The following is a 23,584-nucleotide window of genomic DNA, read 5'->3' as shown; positions in this document are numbered from 1 at the left end:
AAACTTAAATTGGGAAACTTAAAGAAAACCTATCTGAGCTTACCTCTGAGCTATCTGACTATTAGTAAATGGATAGGTCGAGAGGATCGATTGTCCAGTTTATAAAGAATTCAGTATGCATCACATGTTATAGGTGTCAAAAAGGTCAACGCACTCCTTTTGATAAGAAAACAGCTGTCAAGGAATACAATACTTCAGTGTAACCCAGGATTATTTCACAAAGACAGCTTATTTGAATCTTATTGTAAAATGGTACCTATTTCGAATATTATTTCGTTATCCGTTCTGATTCAATGGATTATCAGGCTTCATATATTTTTTCGTATATTTTTCTTCAAAACTTATCAACATGACATTTTTAGTGGTTTATCCCTAGTATAGACGCATTCTATCATTTGTTAAACCTTATATTATTTCAATTAATTATATATTATCAGACATTTCAGCTTTAGATAAACACGTATTCATAGATGTTGTTTACTGCTGTTTTATCTATCAAATGTCATGAATAGTAATTATACTGTATTCTCATTCTCATTATTCTGTACACTAGTCAAACCATGAGGTTTTTCATATAAGTTTAAGAAATTGTATTTTCTCTTTTTAATCATAGTTGTAAAGTCATACTTCTGTATCTTGTTAATTGGTGCTGTGCATCTGTTCATTTTGTAAGCAAGAAATGCGGATAATAGAGGAAAATTAGATTTTGTTTTCTTGCTTTTTATTTTTGATTTAAAAAATAGATTGAGAATTTTTTTTTTTTTTTTTTTTGCTTCACATATATGAAAAATAGCAACAATAACAAGTATAATGATGAGACAAAAAGGTAACCACAATAACGGTGGCATATGTTTCCGAAAATAAATATGCAAAGTTAATTTAAATAAATACCTTTTTTTATGGAGCGTGAAATTCGACAAAAACGATGAAAATATTGGTTTATTTTGCTAGGTTCGAAGTTTGAAGTAGCATGTATTCTAATTGTGGATGAATGCAAACGGCTCATTAAATTAAATTGCTATTTTCTATGTGTAAAACCGATTACATTTATGCACATCATTTTCGAATAATATAACCCTGATTTGTTTGAATTGGATCGAAATAATATATGAGTATCGAAAGTTATTTATTTCTGTCAAATTTCGGCAATGATATGTGCTCCTGTGTCCATGAAAACTATGCAGGGAAAACGTTAAATACAGGAAAGATCCGACATCTCAGCCCAGAATTGTATTTTCTAAGCAAAATTAAAGCAAAATTGCACTGGGGCAGATGGATTGGTAAAAGATAATGTCGTTTTTTAAAACATACTGCTGTATTATATTTGTTCGCTTAAACCTTACGTAATACACAAATATTTTTTAATTGATGTCTTATTTCACTAATAAACAGGCCAAAATGACAAAAATAAAATACGTTTTTTTATAATTATTATCCGCTAAAGAAACATGCAAATAATCTCGTTACCATTTTTAACCTGAATGTGTTTCTGATATATACTGAATGGTTAGTGTTGAAAGTGTTAAGAAAAAGTGGTTTAAGCAACATTACAACCTGATAATAACTCGGTCAAGTCAAGCGTTTACATCTTACGCCGTTTGTGAAATAGTCTGCAGTTCTAAAGACAATTATCAATATCAATGAGTATACACATATTATATATTTTTACCTCTAGGTTTGAATTCGCTTCGATTACATCAGTAATGAATAACTTTGTGCTTAAATATGATACTTAATAAAATATCCTTAAACGGCATAAGATTAAAAATTTCCGACTTGTCTGATGTAATATATGGTTTAAAATGTAAAGTTTAAAAGAGCAATTATCCGATAAAGAGGCCAAAATAGTTTGAACATATATGATGGATGGTTTAAGGTTGATTGTGGAAATTAAAAAATAATACAAAGTATTGATATCAAATGATAATTATCTAAATTGGTTATGGTAACATAAAAAAAAATTAAAATTAAAAATATAAAAAAATTATTTAAAATTGATACCATTTAAACTTAAAAATAGATTAAGATAGAATTTCTAATCTTCATTTCATGTTTTCATCCACATATTGAGATTTTTATAATAAATCTAAATACCATCCTTCTTCGGTGATCAATATAATCTATAGAGTTGCTATAGATAGGCCTATGTGAACATAGAAATATTAAAACACACCTACTGAAAAATAACATCTGGTTAAGTTGTCATCTGACGATTCCTTCTTATCACCTTGTCACGATCGACCTCCATGATGGACAGTTAAGTAATATACAATAAGGATGACATTGTAGTAAAATTGATATTTCACAAAAAATAACACAACAACATGCAGTAACACATAAGTTTAAAAGCATAATTTCTTCGTCATTCTGTTTCAACATACAATTGTTAGCATTTTTTTAAATAAATTATCTTTGTTTTCTCACCAAGCTGGATCTTTCACCACTTTTCAAATTTGGCGGTTAGCTATTTGCCGGTTGTTAAGCAGAGACTATATTAATTAGGTTGTTAACATATTTCGACGACAAAATTTATTGAAAAGTGTCCGTTTCAGACAAAATGTTTAATTGATCCTGGAATCATAATATTCCCATTTGCATGTAAGATGTTAATCTAATCCTTATTTTTTGTCATGTATCTAAGGTAGATATTGAAAAAAGTTTCTGCCAATATTTTAAAGCTGTGCACATATTCGTCACAATTATATCTTTGTATCTTGATTACATTATAAGTCACCGCATTCTATAAAGCCCAGGTCATTGTCATATTATCAGTCGTGAACTCTCGATGAGACATAACATTAATCTCTTACCCGGAAATTGTCATAGGAAGTTCAAGATTCCATACTTTAATTTTTTGACACTGCCAAAAATCATTATAATTACACATGGTCTGACCATGAGGAAAATGTGTGGCCTACAATTTCTTTTCACATTTTACAGTATTTAAATAGTAATTGTAAAGTGATTTCTGCAGGTAGATTTCCATCAAAACATACAAAAGGCGCTCAACAACAGTAATTTTAACTCTGTTTTAACAAACGTTTGTAAGGCATCATACATGTTTATCTGTCCATTTGAATGATTTTCACAGCTTCATTCATCAAACCTTATCGTTTTCAATATATTACTTAAGAAAAAATAACATATCAAAATATTCGTCCAGTGATGTCACATACAACTTTGAATATAAGTGTTTTTTATTCTGATTGAAGCCTTATGAAAGTAAACGATGGAGCTATTTTTACGTGAACATCCACTTATATTGAATTACACAACATACCATAATGCGTACAGATAGCGTGTAAAATGCTGATTGAAAGAACCTGGATTTTTTCTGAGCACCGCATTCATTAATATAACTACAAATATGTATTTTTCTTCTGTTGTCTACTCTGGCTTTTTGGTATGCGTCGATTATTGTTTTCTCTAATACACAAAACAGTTCATTTCACGAACCCCACTTCAGCTCTCTTGTAACAGCGATTTGACATTCGATAAGGTAAACGACCAAACTATATCTGAAATCTCCTTTGGATATTATCAGTGAATGCCCTGGTTGGGTTATATGTCAAATGTTAGATAAGACTTTTTTGATAATCGATGACCTTTACCAATTCCACTTATACTATTGGTATATCACTGTGAATAGAGTTTTTTTAATAGAACTATAGTACATATAAATATGTATTTTAATTACTTTTAAGTTTGCAACGATAATTGTTTGAAATTCTACTGTCTGTCGAATTACTGCCATATCCTATCAATACGTTTTCAGTGGCATTTCATTATTAATACACAATTCAAAGACAATTGCATTTTTCACATTACTTTATTCAAAAACGTAATTGCAACACATACACATAAGGAGTGTTGTTCACTCCGAGATCCTTACACTAATTTGCAACATTTTTGACTGTTTGGATCTACGTAATAACTACAAAAAATGTATAAGGGTCGAAGAAGTAATAACAATGGTTGTCCTCTATTCATCACTAAATACTTACAAATATATGTCTGTATGACAAGACTTACGAAGTTGTTAATGAATGGGAACAATGCTACCAATGTGGATGAAAATATTTTCACATTTTCGAGGCGATTTGCCTCACAAAAGGTAACAAACAAAAATAACATCTTAAGGACGGTTAAAACATATATCAACTAGACATAGATAAACTAGGTATATGTAGATGAAGCCTTCTGTTGCTCGTTAGATGGTATAAACATTCAACAAATCTGTCAGCAAATTGGTATTTAAGCTGTACATAAATTTTGCTGTATTCTCTTATCATTTTGTTATTTCAGAGTAATGCATCATAACACATCGGATCGATAGACATGTTAAACAGATATGATTTTGTTTTTAAATAATGTTATGTCTTTAGGTTAAAAATGAAAATTATGTTAAAGATATGGACATTTTACATTTAACTTTTATATCTGTCTCGTAGTTGTCTCCCTTCCACCAAAGACATTCTTCATTCATACCTTGAGAGTTAGTTCACTATGTCTTAGAAGGCATTGGTTACTTTGTTGTCATTGTTGAAATATATGTTTGCCTAACACGTCGATAAAGGAACAACATAATCTCACTGGTAAAAGTCAACTATCTAACCAGGTGTTCATTACATGAGCAACGAAGCACACCTTTTCAGTGACCTCGTTTTCATTTTTAACAAAGAAATCCCAACCATCTGTATTGTTACCCCCAAACACTTTTCAGAACAAAACGTGTGGGTTTGTACATCGTTCTGGTGTCAACGATCAATAATATTTCACAACATATAAGTATAAAAACAATATCTCTGAGATAGAAAGAACGAAAGCATTCCTGGAAATATGTGAAACTAGCATTATATTGATAAATATACGTGATGATGGGTATGGATTTGGCAATCGACGTAGATAATAACTTCTGCAATAGGAATTAATCGGTACATAAGCGTGTCAAATGGTAATGTACGTTAGAACAGGTTGATACAACCAGGAGATAAAATGCATTTGAAGTTGTCAAAGTGATTTAGTGTTATAGTATAAAACATATGAGAGAAATGCGCTGCTGCGATGATTTTTCTTCAAATGGTCTCCATTCCAAGACATACATAGGTAAGACTGGATGTATTTGCTTATATTAAAGTAACGTCCTATTAACAGCCAGAGTGATTTAAGGATGTGCCATGTTTGTTGGTGAAAGACAACTGGAGTAACCGGAGAAAAATCACCAACCAGCGGTCACCTGCCATCCAACTGCCCCACTTGGGATTCGAACACACGACTCAAAGGTGGTGGTATTATGTCGGTACATTTTAACTACTGATAGTTAAGCATTCAATAATCATACAACACCGCACAGGTTGAATTAAGTACACCCCTAAAAGGATAAGGAAGTTATGATGAAAACGTAGCTAGTAAGTAATCACGCAAAATACTGGTATCGCTTCCGATCAATTAGCTTAGCCTCTGCAGATGATAATTTGTCGCAGTATCGACCACAAAGCTTACAGAAAAATAAAACATTAGAGCGAGAGCGAGGTAACATCAATATACGGAACCAGGGCAGTATCAGTGTATAAATAGTGTTCTTGTAACTTTACGATAGGTGTGCAGTTATTGAAAACAAGCTAAAAACTAAAATGAGCAGACCAAAGAACATTTCTTCACATAACTAAGCTAAGTTTCTGCTAAACGTCACGAGAACAGATGTTTTTTTCAGCTCGGAATACCATGGAGAAATAACCTCAACCGACGACAATTGATTTCAATGCATTAGACAGCGTACTTGAGATGGAGAGAAACGGAAGGATCCCATACATATTTGTGCGATATCCATAGCTTCGCATTGATATAATGGCTATACTGTCTAGCAAACGCAATTTTATTGATAATGACATACCTTTTACTGTAACATAGTTCACATGCATAACAAATATATCAATGAGATTCACTTAGAAAATGACACTTAATATTTGAATCTTTTTTGTTGCCGTTAAATGGCCTCTTTAGTTGATTTTTGTCTATCTATGTCTAAAAATATACATGGGGTGAAACAAATTTACTGAATTCCGAGAACTGTTATACTCTTCCATTTTTATAGTTTTTAGCCCTAATACGCAAAACACAATCCGGATTCAGGTATCCCCTACAAGGCATACTCACATGCATCAAATGTGGTAGGGGCGGAAATATAATGCAAATTAGAGTTCGAATATGAGACTCTCCGTTCATTCATCACCAGCAATCGACCTGATCCAGAACCGTTACAAAACTTGATTCTGTACATGTTCAACCGCAAATAAGAAGTGATTTATAGGTATGTAATATCACTGGTTACAACAGGAGATAAAATCTAAAGACATATTCTAGACGATTACTCACTGGAAGAAGACTGGAATGTAACTGGCAGGTGTATGTTTCCATACAATAAGTGGACAGAGATCGATAAGTGACAGATCCGATCTGCGATAACGTGTAGCATGAAACAATTAGCCAGTTTAGCGTGCAGGTGTACTATCATAGCACAAGACAATAAATCATAATATGACAGAGTGTAATGTACAGGGTGTCGGTCATTTGTTGGTACCATACACTAACTGTTAAAGTAAATGTTTTTACATCATCAAAAGACATACTAAAACATCAGTATTTTTCCTGATTAATGTATTTTTGATTTGTTTTTTTGCCTTCTTCACTGTTTCAACCAAAAAAGGCATATACAAATAACTCATATACAACTTCATATTAAAATATGTGAATGTTCTTGTATAAAAATAAGTATTCTATGTGACTTCACGTCCCGTGACCAGATACATTTTGCCGACAAAGCATGGTAAGATTTATGTTTGTTTTGATTTACATGAACATGTAGTCGAATATACAATGTAACATCTTAGCAATATTGTCTGCGAATAACTTTTAAAGAATGAAAGACTTTTAATGTTTTGATATCGACTCCAGTCTTGGATATCAGTTGGAAATAGATCAGCTGTCTCCTTTTTTGGGATGAAAAAAACCCAAATGGTTGATATACTCCAGGGTATTTTCTGTTTATTTGCCAAAAACAAGGAAAGTAAACATTGCTATATTTGCAGTGACAATACAATATCACATATTTATGCATTTTCATTTGTATATTTCAACCTGTTTTAATGCGTATATTTATCCACTTCAAGCCATTCCTTGTAGGATTTTAAACACAGGTACAAATCTGTACTTCATATCAATGAAGTCAAAAGCAGAATTAATGGCGTTCTCGACAATTATATCCGCATGTGTCGATGACTTCATTATTAAGTGCGTGTTAGTTGTCTTTTCCCAACCCCGATAAAAGACAGTTTTCTTTTCCCTAGCATCCGCGGGATAACCCTGTAAGGTATGAGAGAAATTTTACCCAATGCTTCTTTGTGTGACCAACGATTTACGTTGATTCGGAATTCTGTTTTGAATGACCACCTTACACGTTTCAACTTTAAGTATATCATCTCAACCCCGACTACATAGATGGCTTTATGTATTTGAGATTCTTCAAATCTTTGTCAGTGCCAGAACAGGGCAATATGAGATTCATTTTAAGAAATTACAGTTTATAATGTGGGAATATTGATTCGTGATAACATTATGAACGCGTATATCGATAGCATGTCTACGTGGGATATCCAAGTATCCTCTGTCAGGGCTCTATCCTAGCCCAATATTACAAGCGTAGTGGGGAAATGATTGATAACAGCACTGGACTCAACTAATTGAAATCATTATCATCTAAATTTCAGCCATCATGTCTGATTAACGGGTATATATATAGTTTATGAACGGTAGTGTCCAGTATTGATTTCTGTATTGGATGGGACTTTAGGGGATATTAATACAGGCAAGATATATCACCTGTCAGATCTATTGCCTAGTCTATATAATATACCAGCTTTCCGGCTCAGTATGCAGACAATATACAATATCTACGTCGATGTTTTCTTTTCGTTTTGTATTCTGTTACACCTTATACAATGTAATATCTAGTCGATGTTATTTTGTTTTAGTTTTGTGTTCTGTTACACCTTATACAATGTAATATTTAGTCCTTGTTATTTTGTTTTAGTTTTGTGTTCTGTTACACCTTATACAATGTAATATTTAGTCCGTGTAATTTTGTTTTAGTTTTGTGTTCTGTTACACCTTATACAATGTAATATTTAGTCCGTGTAATTTTGTTTTAGTTTTGTGTTCTGTTACACCTTATACAATGTAATATTTAGTCGATGTAATTTTGTTTTAGTTTTGTATTCTGTTACACCTTATACAATGTAATATTTAGTCCGTGTAATTTTGTTTTAGTTTTGTATTCTGTTACACCTTATACAATGTAATATTTAGTCAATGTTATTTTGTTTTAGTTTTGTATTCTGTTACACCTTATACAATGTAATATTTAGTCCGTGTAATTTTGTTTTAGTTTTGTATTCTGTTACACCTTATACAATGTAATATTTAGTCCGTGTAATTTTGTTTTAGTTTTGTGTTCACCTTATACAATGTAAAATTTAGTCCGTGTAATTTTGTTTTAGTTTTGTATTCTGTTACACCTGATACAATGTAATATTTAGTCCGTGTAATTTTGTTTTCGTTTTGTATTCTGTTACACCTTATACAATGTAATATTTAGTCCGTGTAATTTTGTTTTAGTTTTGTGTTCTGTTACACCTTATACAATGTCATATTTAGTCCGTGTAATTTTGTTTTCGTTTTGTATTCTGTTACACCTTATACAATGTAATATTTAGTCCGTGTAATTTTGTTTTAGTTTTGTGTTCTGTTACACCTTATACAATGTAATATTTAGTCCTTGTTATTTTGTTTTAGTTTTGTATTCTGTTACACCTGATACAATGTAAAATTTAGTCCGTGTAATTTTGTTTTAGTTTTGTATTCTGTTACACCTTATACAATGTAATATTTAGTCCGTGTAATTTTGTTTTCGTTTTGTATTCTGTTACACCTTATACAATGTAATATTTAGTCCGTGTAATTTTGTTTTAGTTTTGTGTTCTGTTACACCTTATACAATGTAATATTTAGTCGATGTTATTTTGTTTTAGTTTTGTGTTCTGTTACACCTTTATACAATGTAATATTTAGTCGATGTTATTTTGTTTTAGTTTTGTATTCTGTTACACCTTATACAATGTAATATTTAGTCCGTGTACATTTGTTTTAGTTTTGTATTCTGTTACACCTTATACAATGTAATATTTAGTCCGTGTAATTTTGTTTTAGTTTTGTGTTCTGTTACACCTTATACAATGTAATATTTAGTCGATGCTATTTTGTTTTTGTTTTGTATTCTTTTTCACGTTGATCCTTTGTTTTGAGGATAAACTTTAAACTTTTTGTCATGTTATACATATATAACACAATAATCTGAGTGTACTCTAAATAGACAAAGAAAAAATGAATTTCACAATTTTAATTCCAAAAAAATGCAATTCTTTTAGAGGTAAACTGGTATTTAATTTTGCATGTACGGATTCATTGGCAAACATACATTATATCAGATAGGATAATGTAGTGGCATGTTACGGTCTTTGATTTACAAGCCACTTGTGCATTATGTAATACTGTGTATTTAAGTACAATACGCGATTGAAAATACGCATAACTAATATACATCATTCTGTTTATTTATTCATAACATCGAACACTATATTAAAAATTCAAAGGTTGAAACAGACAATCTGCAAACATCAGTTCCAAAGAGGTAATCACTCGTTGAATATTAAATGATGGTGGTCCGTTAATTCAAAGAAACTCCCAAATGAATTTTGAAAAATTCAATTTTAAGTAGAGCGGCTGTTGGATGTTTTATTTATTTTTGTTAATGTCGTATTTGCATTTCATTACCGGGTTCCACTCTACAGGCTGTATTGCATGTGGTGAGTGTGTGATAGATTTGAGAGACTGTGGTATGCTAGTTGTATCTCACTTTATTGTAATAAAACTCAATTTTCCAGTGTTTTTCCCTTAGTATGTAGCAAAAATTAAAATAAACACCATTTTTCTCTATGTTGAACGTGACAGATTCCATATGATTGAGTGCTTAACAGGAGGTCTCTTGAATCGGTCGTTATTGCTACGCTGCCTGAGGCGTAGCAATTAATTTCATAAGCAATTCACGCCATTTTGCAGGATAGTCGTGTAGCAAGAACGCTTGAACCAGAGGTTAATTCGTGTGTTACAAGCACTACCTGTCGAAGCAATATTAAAACTAATTACGGAAACAGACTTGAATCTGTCCGGATTCGGACGCCATCTTCCTGATAAATCATAGTCACACAGATGTTGCATCCGTTCAAATTTCAGTGTAGAACACGCATTCGTGGTAAAAGTATGCTGAATTACGATTCTCTAGTAATTACTCTGACATTTTTAATTAACTCTGGTTCCATTTACATGTGGAACAAATATATCTATAGTGGTGTAATACTAAACACACTAAAATGCGGAACGGGGAATTTCAGCACGTACTAAAAGTAGTATCGTTAGGGTTTAGTTTACGCGTAGGTAGCCCACTTAGGTTTTTTGGGAAGCTAATATTTGAGTTGTTTTAGAGTTGATTATACGCTGTATGAATGTTATCCAAAGACAGCAACTGTATACAGATATATGTTTATTTATTTCACACAAGATATAGAATATAATTAAAACAACCTACCAAAGTATATGAACATGGTGATATTAGTAAGAGTTAGTAGTTATAAAGACTACAGCCGGAGGTGATTCATCTCTGATTAACCATTTCAGCGATTACTTAGGTCTGAATGTGCCTTGAAAGTATTGCTTATGCAATACATTGATATATATATATACACCACGGTCTTCTTTTAATACACAAACAAGCTTGATTATCAAACATAATTGTCTAAGATATGATTGTGTACCATCCATGGAATTGTTTGTACTGCTACCAATTCCTGCAATGGTAATTGCATGCGGTGATTCCTTTTCTTTGAGTCACAATTGGATTTTCGACAAAAGCATAATTACAGATGTACTATTAATAATTATACCAATTGTTCATTTACTATCGTAATTGAAACCTGGTCATTGAATTTAATTTCCCCAGTCCTTTTTTTAATTGTCAATTACACACATGTTTATAAATCCAAAATATCAATTATCACGTCATAATTTAAACTAGAAATATATTTATCAACAGTAAATAATTGATTTTGAAACGAATTTAAAAATACATTCTATCCTAATTATTATAAAGTAAGGATGAAAACAATGGTAGCATATAGAATTACCCAAACTATTTGTGTTTTTAAAAGTCTGGAGCCGAGTGTACCCTCCTTTATTTGTATTGAATGGCCCACACAATCCGATGAACAGTGGAAGAGAGAATAGGTGGTTTCTAAAGAGCTGTGGACAGTTGTTATCGATAAAGGGAGATAGCCAATAGATCATGCCCCAGTCTCTTTGTCATAGCCGATCAAGTATATTGTGTACACTTATTGCAATAGGAGTCGATTTAAACTCTCAGCCATATATAACAGACAGGTATTATTGGGCTCGTCCCGGACATCAAACATTAGATTAACATTCCGTATATGTGAAATGGCCATAGCAGGAATGAATTTAGATTTGGAAGATGTTTTTGCTGTTTGAAACGTTTCTTAGAAGACTGGTCACAGTATGTCCTGATGAAGTATTCCAATGACATCGGATTGGCCATGTACATTTGACAGCATTTTAAGTATCTATAATTTGTGTTTTAGGGTGTTTATTGAACGCCTTTTGCAACAACGTCTTGAACATATTGGGTTGGATTACGCAACACTGTCAGGGATTTGTAAAACGTTACTGAGATATCAATAACTCAAAGAAACAATCGTTGTATCGATTGACGTTGACTTATGAATTACTTAGTGTAGAAGATATGTCTGACATATGAAAGGAATTAACTGAAAATCTATCGGGAAGAATTACAGTGTTGTTTGCACATTTTTCCTTAACGTCTGTTGTTGTTATAAAGTCACTGATGGATTAACAAGGATTGTCATAAATTGGCCTGAATGTATTGACAGCAAACAAGACGTCATGAATGTGTTGATTACTGATTTATTTTTGTAGATATTGATTTTCTACTTTTATGGTGAACAGTAAACCGTGACGATGTAATGCTAACTAATTACGAGGTGATATAATTCACTTTCGCTGTCAGGATCAGATTGTATCGGCTAACATCATCATCCATAGGTATGGTAACGAGTTTACTAGGGCCACAACACGTTATCCCGAACGGCCGGAATGATAGTACTTGACAATGCATTCCTGTATGCAAAATAACGGAAGTTGCACTTAGCTCATACACAACTTAATTCATGCATATTGCACAAATGCTGATATTCCAAACGTAACAATGGAGTCATTTTTAAGCCTTTAGGATTTCTTTCATCTCAACATGACAGCTAGACGAATTCCAACCAAGTACAGGTAAGAACAATGCATTTTCCACTTCATTTAAAATTGTTGATGTTTGAAAACACAAATATAGCAAAACCATACGCATATAAATGCATTGATATTTTTCGTCGTATGAAAAAGTCCTTTACCAATTTTATCATATTGGTCTAGGAACAAACCTACACAGTTAATATTATAAATACGACACAGGAAATATTAAGTCACTGTGCCTTTCATCGAATTTTTACATTCATATAAACTTTTAAAAAATATTTTCAATGATCCTAAGATCCTTCTGTTTTAGAAAGACTCGGAAGACGACTGCAAATCACTTTGCAAAGGTTAATTTCACTTTTAGATACAACATATTGTCTGCAATCGGTAACGTTAAATGTGGATCTTTTTGATATTTTAAGGGCAAATCCCCATACATTTAATACCGGGGATAAGCACTTTAAAATATTCATAAGATTTACATTGATCTCAATTTGAAAAAAACCCAAAAAAGCAAATAGAAATTAATTATGCCAAAAACATTAAGGAAAAAAATAGTCAACCAACATTGGTAAAACAATTTGGATTCCAAAACCAGTGATCAAAGGACCTGAGCACTTGAAAACGTAAAACTGAGTTGTTCGTCATATCCGCAATCTGGACGACGGTTTTATAAGAAAAAGAGAAAGTCTGGTTAATGGAAGGTCCACTATTTATAGAATACTAGTTATATCCTATACCTACATGTTGATTAAAGTTACGTCCCATTTTACATTTGGCTCCAAAGGGCATGTTTCTTGTCTTATTAGTTTAAGGAATTTTTTTACTATTTAAAAAGAAGTACATAACTCGGGTGTTTATGAAAAGAATGTTGATTAAAATATATGTCTTTTAGTTTCCATCATGACCCTAAGAACTTCTAATCATTTGATATTAATAACTGTTTGATCTTTTTCGTGAAGTTTTTATTTGATTACTGCGATAGCCCTTTACGTCAGTATAGAGCATTATGTAATGTAGCAGAAAACGCTTGACAGTCCTGAGCACCTTGGTCTCTCGTAATCTCTACTTTGTTTAATAATCTGCGTTAAATGGTATTTGACTTTTTATATTGTTATATTTCAATCGTTTTAACACTTGTTATTTCCGATGCTAAGTAAACTTAAACTGTCGAATCACCAACATTTAAACTACTACTGGGTAATTTATGATCCGGAATTTTTCCATATTGTCCTGTTTTGTCCCTTTCGTTTATACTGTGTATTGTCTTTTGTCACTTCTATGTATTTTATATTATGTAAATGTTTTGAGACCATCTTTTCCATATAAATCTGATACTTTTTGTGTCTTGATAAAGGGGCAGATCGACTCATTAATTTGAAAATACTCTGTCCACTCTGGTGGAATTACTTATATGCCCCATTTGAACAGTAATATGTATACAAACAGAAAGGAATGGGATTTTTTTTAATTACTTTTTTTTACAACTGTTGCAGAAAAAGTTACTTTAAATTATCTAACGAGGACAGACCAGGGTTGTCTGAATACATAGAAAATGTAACTGAAACATTATAAAAAAAGTTCTTTGTTTTGAAAACCTTTTCCGGAATTTGTTTGAAATAGTATATGGTTCATGTGCGTTTGTGTGGTCATGGAGTTTACTTTATCATGTATATATATCTAAAATCATTCATAATTCTAGTCGAAGATTCCTTTTAATTCTGTTATTGTTTTAGAACCATTGTGCTTATTGTTGATGGTTTTTTAAATATATTTCATGGCCCACTTAAAAGTAATTCATTATACGTAAGTGCGTGTTGCTCATTATCCCTTCAAATAAAATGTAAACAAATATCATCAAAACAGCATATTAAGTACGATGGAAATTTGCAATAAAAGCCTGTGAAATTCAACATGCAGAATATAAACGACAGGTTTAAAACACAAATAACATTTTGATATCAACAAAACAAACAATTTTATAAACTGAATTAAAAACGTATTGAGATCTATAAGTTGGCCTAAAGTACTGGCAATTTCTTTTGGGTATGAAATCAGTATTTGCACCCATTTTGTGACATTAACCTCAGTTACCATATATGTAATTAAAAGCTCTCTTAAATGTTGTACAGATTTCTAAAGAAGACTAAAGTGATCACATTTATTGCCTTTTTCACACCTTCATATCATATTTGAACAAACCCACAAAAGGCAAACAGACCAATATTTACCAATATCTTCCTCGCGGTCTATAAATAGCATGTGTCAATAAAGCCTGTGTGTATCGACGCTCCGTTATCTGGGGGATAATCCTCCGTACTGAGAGACTTACGAAAGGGCAAAACCGTGGACAAATGTAGCAAATTGGTCCATTCATAAACTCTATTAAGGCAAACAATCAAAAGGTAAACGATAGTATACCAGAGATTCAAAAGCTGTTGTCACATGATTGAGACTTAAAACAAAACGTGTGTAGGTATACGGTAAACTAGGTAGACCTTTGTCATTCGGGACTGAAGTAGGTAACGAATGAAGAGTTTGGCTTGTAATTAGGTATCTTTGTGATGGAGAACAAAGACACTAATACCTCTATCGATCATTGTATTGACCTTTCAGTACTTAAAACGTTTGTGAATTTAGACTTAGGCACAGGTTGCTTAAAGGGTTAACAAAAACCTCGTAAATATATGTGTAGTGAAGACAGAACAGACCGTATATCTTCATTTTATTTGTCTGTGACTTGATGGTGGCTGGGAACGGACATGGAAATTAATGTATTACAGTATAATCCTGATTCCTGTGTATTTCGCTGGCCAACTATCCTGGTTCCGATGACTTCCTGTTTAGACAAGCTACACTATATTCTTATATTTATGCATTTTCAGTCCTGTCACAAAAAAAAAAAAAAAAATAATGTACATGACCACAATATGTTAATCTATAAATATATAAATGTCAACATACGAATTACATAGCCATAGCATAACAAAACCTTATAACACATAAGGAAATAAAAGCATGTATCCGAAAATAACAATTATACAAGTTAAAAAAAAATACTGTATGGGGAGGTTGCCAAACTCCGCCACAAAACCCGCAAATGAAATGGTTTCCTGACTGCATACTGAATTTGTTCACTTTTAACATATTGTGTTATTAATTAAGCAATACTATTGTTTTTGACCGCAATATATATTTGTCAGTCAGTTCCCAGTCACCGTAGTATAGATTCTGCAAAGCAATAAGTTATAAAAGAAAATAAAGTAGATAAATTAATATTTCCTTTGATTCAAAGATGAAAATTATATTCACAGGATTTAAAATTATGACGGTGTTCTGATATTTCAGCCGTGATTGAATTATGTATTTTTTATCTGAATTTTAAATTAAAAGTAAATCACAATAGTCTTTGGGTTCTGGTTGTAAAGCCGGAACAGTATCTTTTGTCGTTTTATCGAATAGATAATGATTGTCAACTATATATATTTAAAATCATCAAATCACTGGTCCTTCAAAGCAATTGACAATGCATGTTTAAGGATGCATTAAGTACTATTTGTGATAGGCCCATTAATATATATACCACACAAACTACATTTAGGCATGGATTTGAAATGCCGCTTACACAGAATGTTCACATAACTACAAAATACCACACGTCACCAGATACCATTTCGAATTTTTTTTATGCTTGTATGAATTAATCTGTGGCTGCGGAGGCCGAGTGGTTAAAATGTCACGTCATATTACCACAAGCCCTCCACCTCTGGGATGCGAGTCCGTATCCCATGTGGGGCAGTTGCCAGGTACTGACCGCTGGTCGGTGGTTTTTGTCTGGATACATCCACCAACAAACCTGGTACGTCCTTACATGACTCTGGCTGTCAATAGGTCGTTAAACTAATAAAACCTAAATTGTAAGAACCTATAAATGTAAAATGAAACTGTCGACATTTTAAACAGACCGTATCAACACCTGTACCCATATACATATGTATATGAATTTCTATTGAAAGGATATCAATATTGTGGAAATGGTTTAACAGATTTTTATAACGAATTCATTTCAATTGAAAACTGTAAACCTGACGACATTTACACACGACAATGTTGTTAGTATATAATGTATCTTTACTCCGAATCAATTATTTATCTTTTCCTTGCAAACTCGTTATCACATGGTCTAATCAGGCACGGACGTAAATCATAGTTTTTACCTTTCAGACGTGTGAACAGTTTATGTCGCGATGATGCTCTAGATTAATAATAAATACTAAATATATAAATGGTAATGTTGCATAATAAATGATTCTTTACGCATCATAAAACTGCTAATCTAAAAAAAATCAAATATAATCAATATTATCCATCAATCAATATATTATATCGTTCATGATCATCACGAACAATGAATAATTTATAATCTCTCTGTCGTGTTCGTTGTTGTTATGGTTTTAGTATTAGTCATATTTGTTTTAATATTTTAGTATTTGGATCACATAAATCCAATTCACAATGGTATCTATTCAACTACCGCTACAATGGCAGTTACAATAAACTCAGTAAACATGTAAAATGTAGTCAGGTATCACACATACGAACCCACACACAAAAAATGAATTAAATCCAACCGAAAATGAAGGGTAAATAGAAAGAAAAAATCATATGGAAGAATTTATTTAGAAAATAAAATAAGATGTTCCAGAGGAAAACGCGTTCCTTCATTTATCAACGATATTTTTTTTATATACATCAATGTTATTTGTGGATGGCACTATAAATCAATATCAGATATCAACAACAGAGGAATGGATGATACTGAACGATAACAGAGGAGACCATATCGTTATAGCGTGCAATAAATTTCGCGTATTTTGCGTCCGAAATTCGCCGCGGAAAAGTTTTAAGCAAATGTACAGTAGAATTACATGACTCTAAATCGCTATCAACCTATAATCGGTCATGAAATTGTGACTCTTAAATACTAAATGTACAAGAAATAATAATATTCGCCTAGTCATCATAAACAGCCAATCGATAGTTATCTAAAATATAAGCTACGTGTATAAATCATATTCAAATAGTTTTCCACCATACATCTATATTATTGCTTTACAATTAACTTATATATGTAAAACACATTTTACTACACATTATATGGCTCTAATCAGTGAATGTTAGGTCACGTAAGTGAGTTTATTATAATAATTTTTGACGATACATGTGGGAGACGAATAAAACCCAACCATGAATAAAAATGAAAAATAAACCAGAAAATATGTATTTGAAGCTTAAGTATATGTTTCATCGAAGATTCTTTACAAACATGCGTGTATTCTGTCGAGTCATTATTCAAACTGATTAAAGGATGGCATGTAGGTTGCATGTGGTACAACAAAGCTACCCAATGAATGATTCAAAATGCCTCAGAACGATGTCGTGTGTACCACGATGTGATGAGTATAATACTAGTGTACCATATGCAATACACTCGTGTATTCTAAGGTAGGATACAATTGCTACCCATGCAGACTTGTAACGTCGCTGCGGCGGTCAAAATTAATATTTTTTCCCTTAAAATGTTAACTTGTTTTCAGAAAATAGTCCGGTTGTACTATAAAGATATGCAGGAAACGGAATTGCGTAACTTGCGGTTCTCTTGAAACTTATTACAAAAGTTAGTTTTTTTCAAATTGCAATGAAATGATGAGGATTATATATATTTTTTAAATAAAATCCAATCCAACAAGCCTTTTTTCATGTCCACATATTTTGATATTGAAATAATCATGTATTTTGGATATCTGCATATGATACAAAGAACTTTAGCTCTTATATAGATAAATTAATTAATTTTTGGGCTTTTTTGAAAGTGTGTATTGTCATAATTCGACTTCTACAAAGACACCTAATAGAAGAAAGTGTCTAAAAGATATTCAAACCAGGTAAAGTGTGTGTCCTCTTTGGTGTACTGTCATCTAACGTGATTGCATTTCTGACACTTGTGACATTTACCATAAACAGTGGCACATGACTTGATGTTTGGATACTGCAAATGAAGAAAAAATATCTTCTTTTTTAATTTTGAGACAGTCATTCTTTGTATCAAATATTACAGGACGCATGCACTGTAAATATTGAAACATATAATTATTCATAGTATAATTATTAATTATCACCTGTGCAATAAACGTTTGTGATATGATTTAAACCATATATAATGAAAGTCATGTGAATACATCTGATCATAATTATAGGGTGACAAATTCACCCTTGGAAACACAAATGTCCTGGCGTGATATCAGCTGATTACACATATAACCGTGTAAGTTGTGGAGGTAAATTGTGGGACTGTCTAATTACTTCAGGGCTACTTACTGCATATAATCACATCATTCATCATTTACAATTATCATACGTCTCTTTGTTCCACTGATCTTTAGAAATCCCTTGAAAAGTCACCTCTATTTTATAAGGCTTTTTTTTACTTAGACATGCTGAAAAGACGTGAAGGCCGATTCATATAAAGTAAAAATCCCCCCTTATCGTTTATGTATTATGAATTCGGTTTAAATTAATATTATTTTGTTGACATTTGTTCAAAAATTTTCATTTCACGAAAACAATAAATGGATTCATTGTTTGTATAGGTCTGTTGTTCTCTGACGTTAACAGTGGGCGATATTCTGTATCACACAATGTTTTCTTTTACCTACTTAGAGTCCCTACATACCCCCGTCTCATTATTAGTTATGATGTGGTCGCACATCCCTTTGAGGAAGAATCAGAGTTTTGCCCCCAAGCTAGTACACGCCACAGTTTGTCTTCCTCTGCTTACCACATAATGTACCGGGTTTGGTGTTACAGGTTCGTATGCTGTCAGTATAACGTGACTGGATGGACGTGTTGTATAAAATGAGTGGATGGGTGTGTTGTATAAAGTGAGTGAATGGATGTGTTGTATGAAGTGACTGGATGGATGTGTTGTATAAAGTGACTGGATGGATGTGTTGTATAAAGTGACTGGATGGGTGTGTTGTATAACTTGATTGAATGGATGTGTTGTATAAAGTGACTGGATGGGTGTGTTGTATAACTTGATTGAATGGATGTGTTGTATAAAGTGACTGGATGGGTGTGTTGTATAACTTGATTGAATGGATGTGTTGTATGAATTGACTGGATGGATGTGTTGTATAAAGTGAGTGGATGGATGTGTTGTATAAAGTGACTGGATGAATGTGTTGTATAAAGTGACTGGATGGGTGTGTTGTATAACTTGATTGAATGGATGTGTTGTATAAAGTGACTGGATGGGTGTGTTGTATAACTTGATTGAATGGATGTGTTGTATGAAGTGACTGGATGGATGTGTTGTATAAAGTGACTGGATGGATGTGTTGTATGAAGTGACTGGATGGATGTGTTGTATGAATTGACTGAATGGATGTGTTGTATAAAGTGACTGGATGGGTGTGTTGTAAGAAGTGAGTGGATGGCTGTGTTGTATAAAGTGACTGGATGGATGTGTTGTATGAAGTGACTGGATGGGTGTGTTGTATGAGGTGACTGGATAGATGTGTTGTATGAAGTGACTGGATGGATGTGTTGTATAGATTGACTGGATGGGTGTGTTGTATAAATTGATTGAATGGATGTGTTGTATGAATTGACTGGATGGATGTGTTGTATAAAGTGGCTGGATGGATGTGTTGTATAAAGTGACTGAACGGATGTGTTGTATAAAGTGGCTAAATAGATGTGTTGTATAAAGTGACTGGATGGATGTGTTGTATGAAGTGACTGGATGGGTGTGTTGTATAAATTGATTGAATGGATGTGTTGTATGAAGTGACTGGATGGATGTGTTGTATAAATTGATTAAAATTGATTGAATGGATGTGTTGTATGAAGTGACTGGATGGGTGTGTTGTATAAATTGATTAAATGGATGTGTTGTATGAAGTGACTGGATGGGTGTGTTGTATAAAGTGACTGGATGGTTGTGTTGTATAAAGTGACTGGATAAATGTGCTGTATAAAGTGACTGAATGGATGTGTTGTATAACGCGGATGGATGGTTGTGTGTGATGTATAAGTGAATGTTATGTGTGTTGTATAAATGATGATGTGTGTGTTGTTAAATGATGATGGTGTTGTATAATGACTGGATGGTGGTTGTTAAGTGATGATGGTGGTTGTTAAGTGGGATGGATGGTTGATGTGTGATGTGTGTTGTATAATGATGATGGATGTGTTGTATAAGGCTGATGGTGTGTGTTTAGTAGACTGATGGAATGGATGTGTGATGTATATGTGTGTATAGTGATGGATGGTGTTGTATAAGATGTAGACTGATGGATGTGTATGATGTGTTGTATGAAGTGACTGATGGGTGTTGTATAATAAAGTGATGGATGTGTGTTGTATAAGTGATGGATGGGTGTTGTATAAATGATAAAGTGATGGTGGATGGATGGTGTTGTATAAGTGACTGATGGTTGTTTGTATATAATAGTGTGAGTGACTGATGTTGTATAATGGATGTGTGTATGTATGTATGATAAAGTGACTGAAGTGTGGTAAGTGATGTTGTATAAAGTGGTTGATGATGATGTGTGTTATAAATGACTGAATGGATGTGTTGTATAAAGTGACTGGATGGATGGATGTGTGTTGTATAACGTGACTGAATGGATGTGTTGTATAAAGTGACTGAATGGATGTGTTGTTAAGTGACTGATGGATGTGTTGTATAAAGTGACTGATGGATGTGTTGTATAAAGTGACTGAATGGATGTGTTGTATAAAGTGACTCGATGGATGTGTTGTTTAAAGTGGTGACTGGATGGGTGTGTTGTATAAAGTGACCGAATGGATGTGTTGTTGGAAGTTACAGAATGGATGTGGTGTATAAAATGCTGGATGGATGTGTTGTTTAATGTAGTGATTGGATGGATGTGTTGTATAAAGTGACTGAATGGGAGTGTTGTATAAAATGACTGGATGGATGTGTTGCTCAGTATCTTTGACCGAATGTTTCAGTGAGATAGCACTATAAAAAGGGCAAGAGTAACACTATCACAAAGGGACATCAAGACACACGGTCCTTAAATGGCCGTGGTCGTTAATAGGATGATACACTCTTCTAAGCAATAACCAGATAAACCGGGTAGACAAGAAATTCTATAAGATTTCCGTTTAATATATAATCATTTTCATTTTTAGTTTAATCACAAAAGATCTGGCGATCAATGGCTATTATCAGACATCGTAGTCTTACACGTATCCTTGGAACAAAGAAACAAAACAAAACGAGAAGAAGAAAAAAAACACACACACACACACTATAAAGATAAAAATGATATGAGTTATATGTTTCATTTCAAATATTGAATAATGTATTAGGAAAACATCATTGTTAGAAACAACAATTTTAATTGAAGAATGAATATCAACATGTTTGCACGACAAATAATAGAAATACATGAGGATATTATTCATTTCACAAAACATCTTTCAAAGAGAGTCACGAAGCTAATTTAAGAATTCACAATATGAATATTTTACAATGTTTTTTTTCCAATACTGTACCGTATCACCTTTGTAGACCTTTATTGTTATCCTACAAGGTCATACATTTCAATTTATCATACATTCACCACAATGCTAGTAATATATAACTAGATATAATATATATACATCGCTGAGTGCAATGTTTGAAAAGTGTCAATGTCCCCTAGACTGTATGATTGAACAACACTGTCATTAAAAGCTGACCCTTGGAATTTTCAAAGATTGGTTTAATCTCCTCACTGGAAGTATACTTGTACTTTTAAGATGTGTAAGTTCACTAGTTCACTACCTATTACAAACTGCTTGTTTAAATGTCCTCGTTTGATAACGGTTATTTCGGAAATGAGCAAGTGGGTAAAATGAAAGCAAGGATATAAAAGAAATATTGCAATGCAAAATATTAACAGCTAATGTAGTGAGACATCCTCGATTGTCCAGGGGTTACTTTCACTGTCGTTATATCCACCCCGGGACTGTCTCATTGTAAAAGTGAAGTCAGTTCTGGAGAAAAAGCATGCCCAACCATAGGCCTGCAGAGATTACCTTCAATATTACAAAGAAAGCGACGGTCAACTTCAAAGCCACACAGTCATCCACAGTATATCATTATTCAATTCATCATTTCATCAAAGTACTGAACTATACCTTCTTATTTGCTGTCAAACATAGAAGATTCCATTTTGCTATGAAATAGTTTAAGAGTGGATATAATGACAGTGAAAGTAACCCCTTGATTATCAAGGACGATCATGAGGTAATTTGCAGAATTAATCTAGACTCTGCAATCGTGGTCTCAGAAGGTCAATAATAAATTTTATGATTATGATATTGATAATGATAATGGTGATTTTGTCCTATATTTCTTGTTAAGCTCCAAGTGTTGATGTGAGGTCACGCTTGCCAGTCAATACCCATTTTCTTATAACCATAAGGAATGTTGGGTAATGCTAACTGTAGTTTGTCTACATCGTGTTTCTATTGTTAAACATCCTGTCAGAGTAACTGTAATTGTTGCAACGTCAAAGGCGGGTTGGACATTTAAACATAAGAACCAGAACTATGATAGATACAAATGAATGAATGTTACAGGCAATACGTTTGTAGATTGTACACAATGAAAGAATTCGTCCTATAAAATTTATTTTAGTTTTTGCGCCCGTGTGCTTGAAAAGAAAAAAAAAAACGTTCAACACCAATAAAATAGGTACATTTCGTATGTTGAAATGAAAGTTTACAACCATCAAAAACTTTATTGGTTATACAATTTTTTTATGACGATGGCGCAGTATAACTTACATCAAAGACGTTGACATTTAGTGCGACATATATGTTTTCGTTTATGGTTCAACGTACCAAGTCTATCATCGAATATGAAAGATTTGCAAGGATTTATTTTGAATTTATTTTGTTACTTTGAATACGACCTCAGTGCATAACAACCACAATGGATGAAATGTAATGTCTCAAGATTGTCAAATATGCAGAAAAAGTCTGTTCAACAGTTAACGGTTAACAAATCTCTCCAGAGTTGTTGTACATGTAATTACATAGAAAGTATACG

General features: G+C 32.7%; 1 protein-coding gene across 1 annotated transcript in view; it reads left to right on the top strand.

The window, feature by feature from the left end:
- Positions 1–11,419: 11,419 nt before the first annotated feature.
- The window catches only part of LOC138314345 (cingulin-like), a 33,175-nt gene continuing 21,010 nt past the window's right edge, over positions 11,420–23,584 (top strand). Inside the window, exon 1 of the mRNA XM_069254648.1 lies at positions 11,420–12,483. Coding sequence (XP_069110749.1) covers positions 12,452–12,483 — 32 coding nt within the window. The 5' untranslated portion in view covers positions 11,420–12,451. The remainder of the gene's footprint in view (positions 12,484–23,584) is intronic.

This window comes from Argopecten irradians, chromosome 2 (assembly GCF_041381155.1).
Source record: "Argopecten irradians isolate NY chromosome 2, Ai_NY, whole genome shotgun sequence".
Taxonomy (NCBI): Eukaryota; Metazoa; Mollusca; class Bivalvia; order Pectinida; family Pectinidae; genus Argopecten; species Argopecten irradians.
This window is presented reverse-complemented; position numbering and strand designations above follow the sequence as displayed.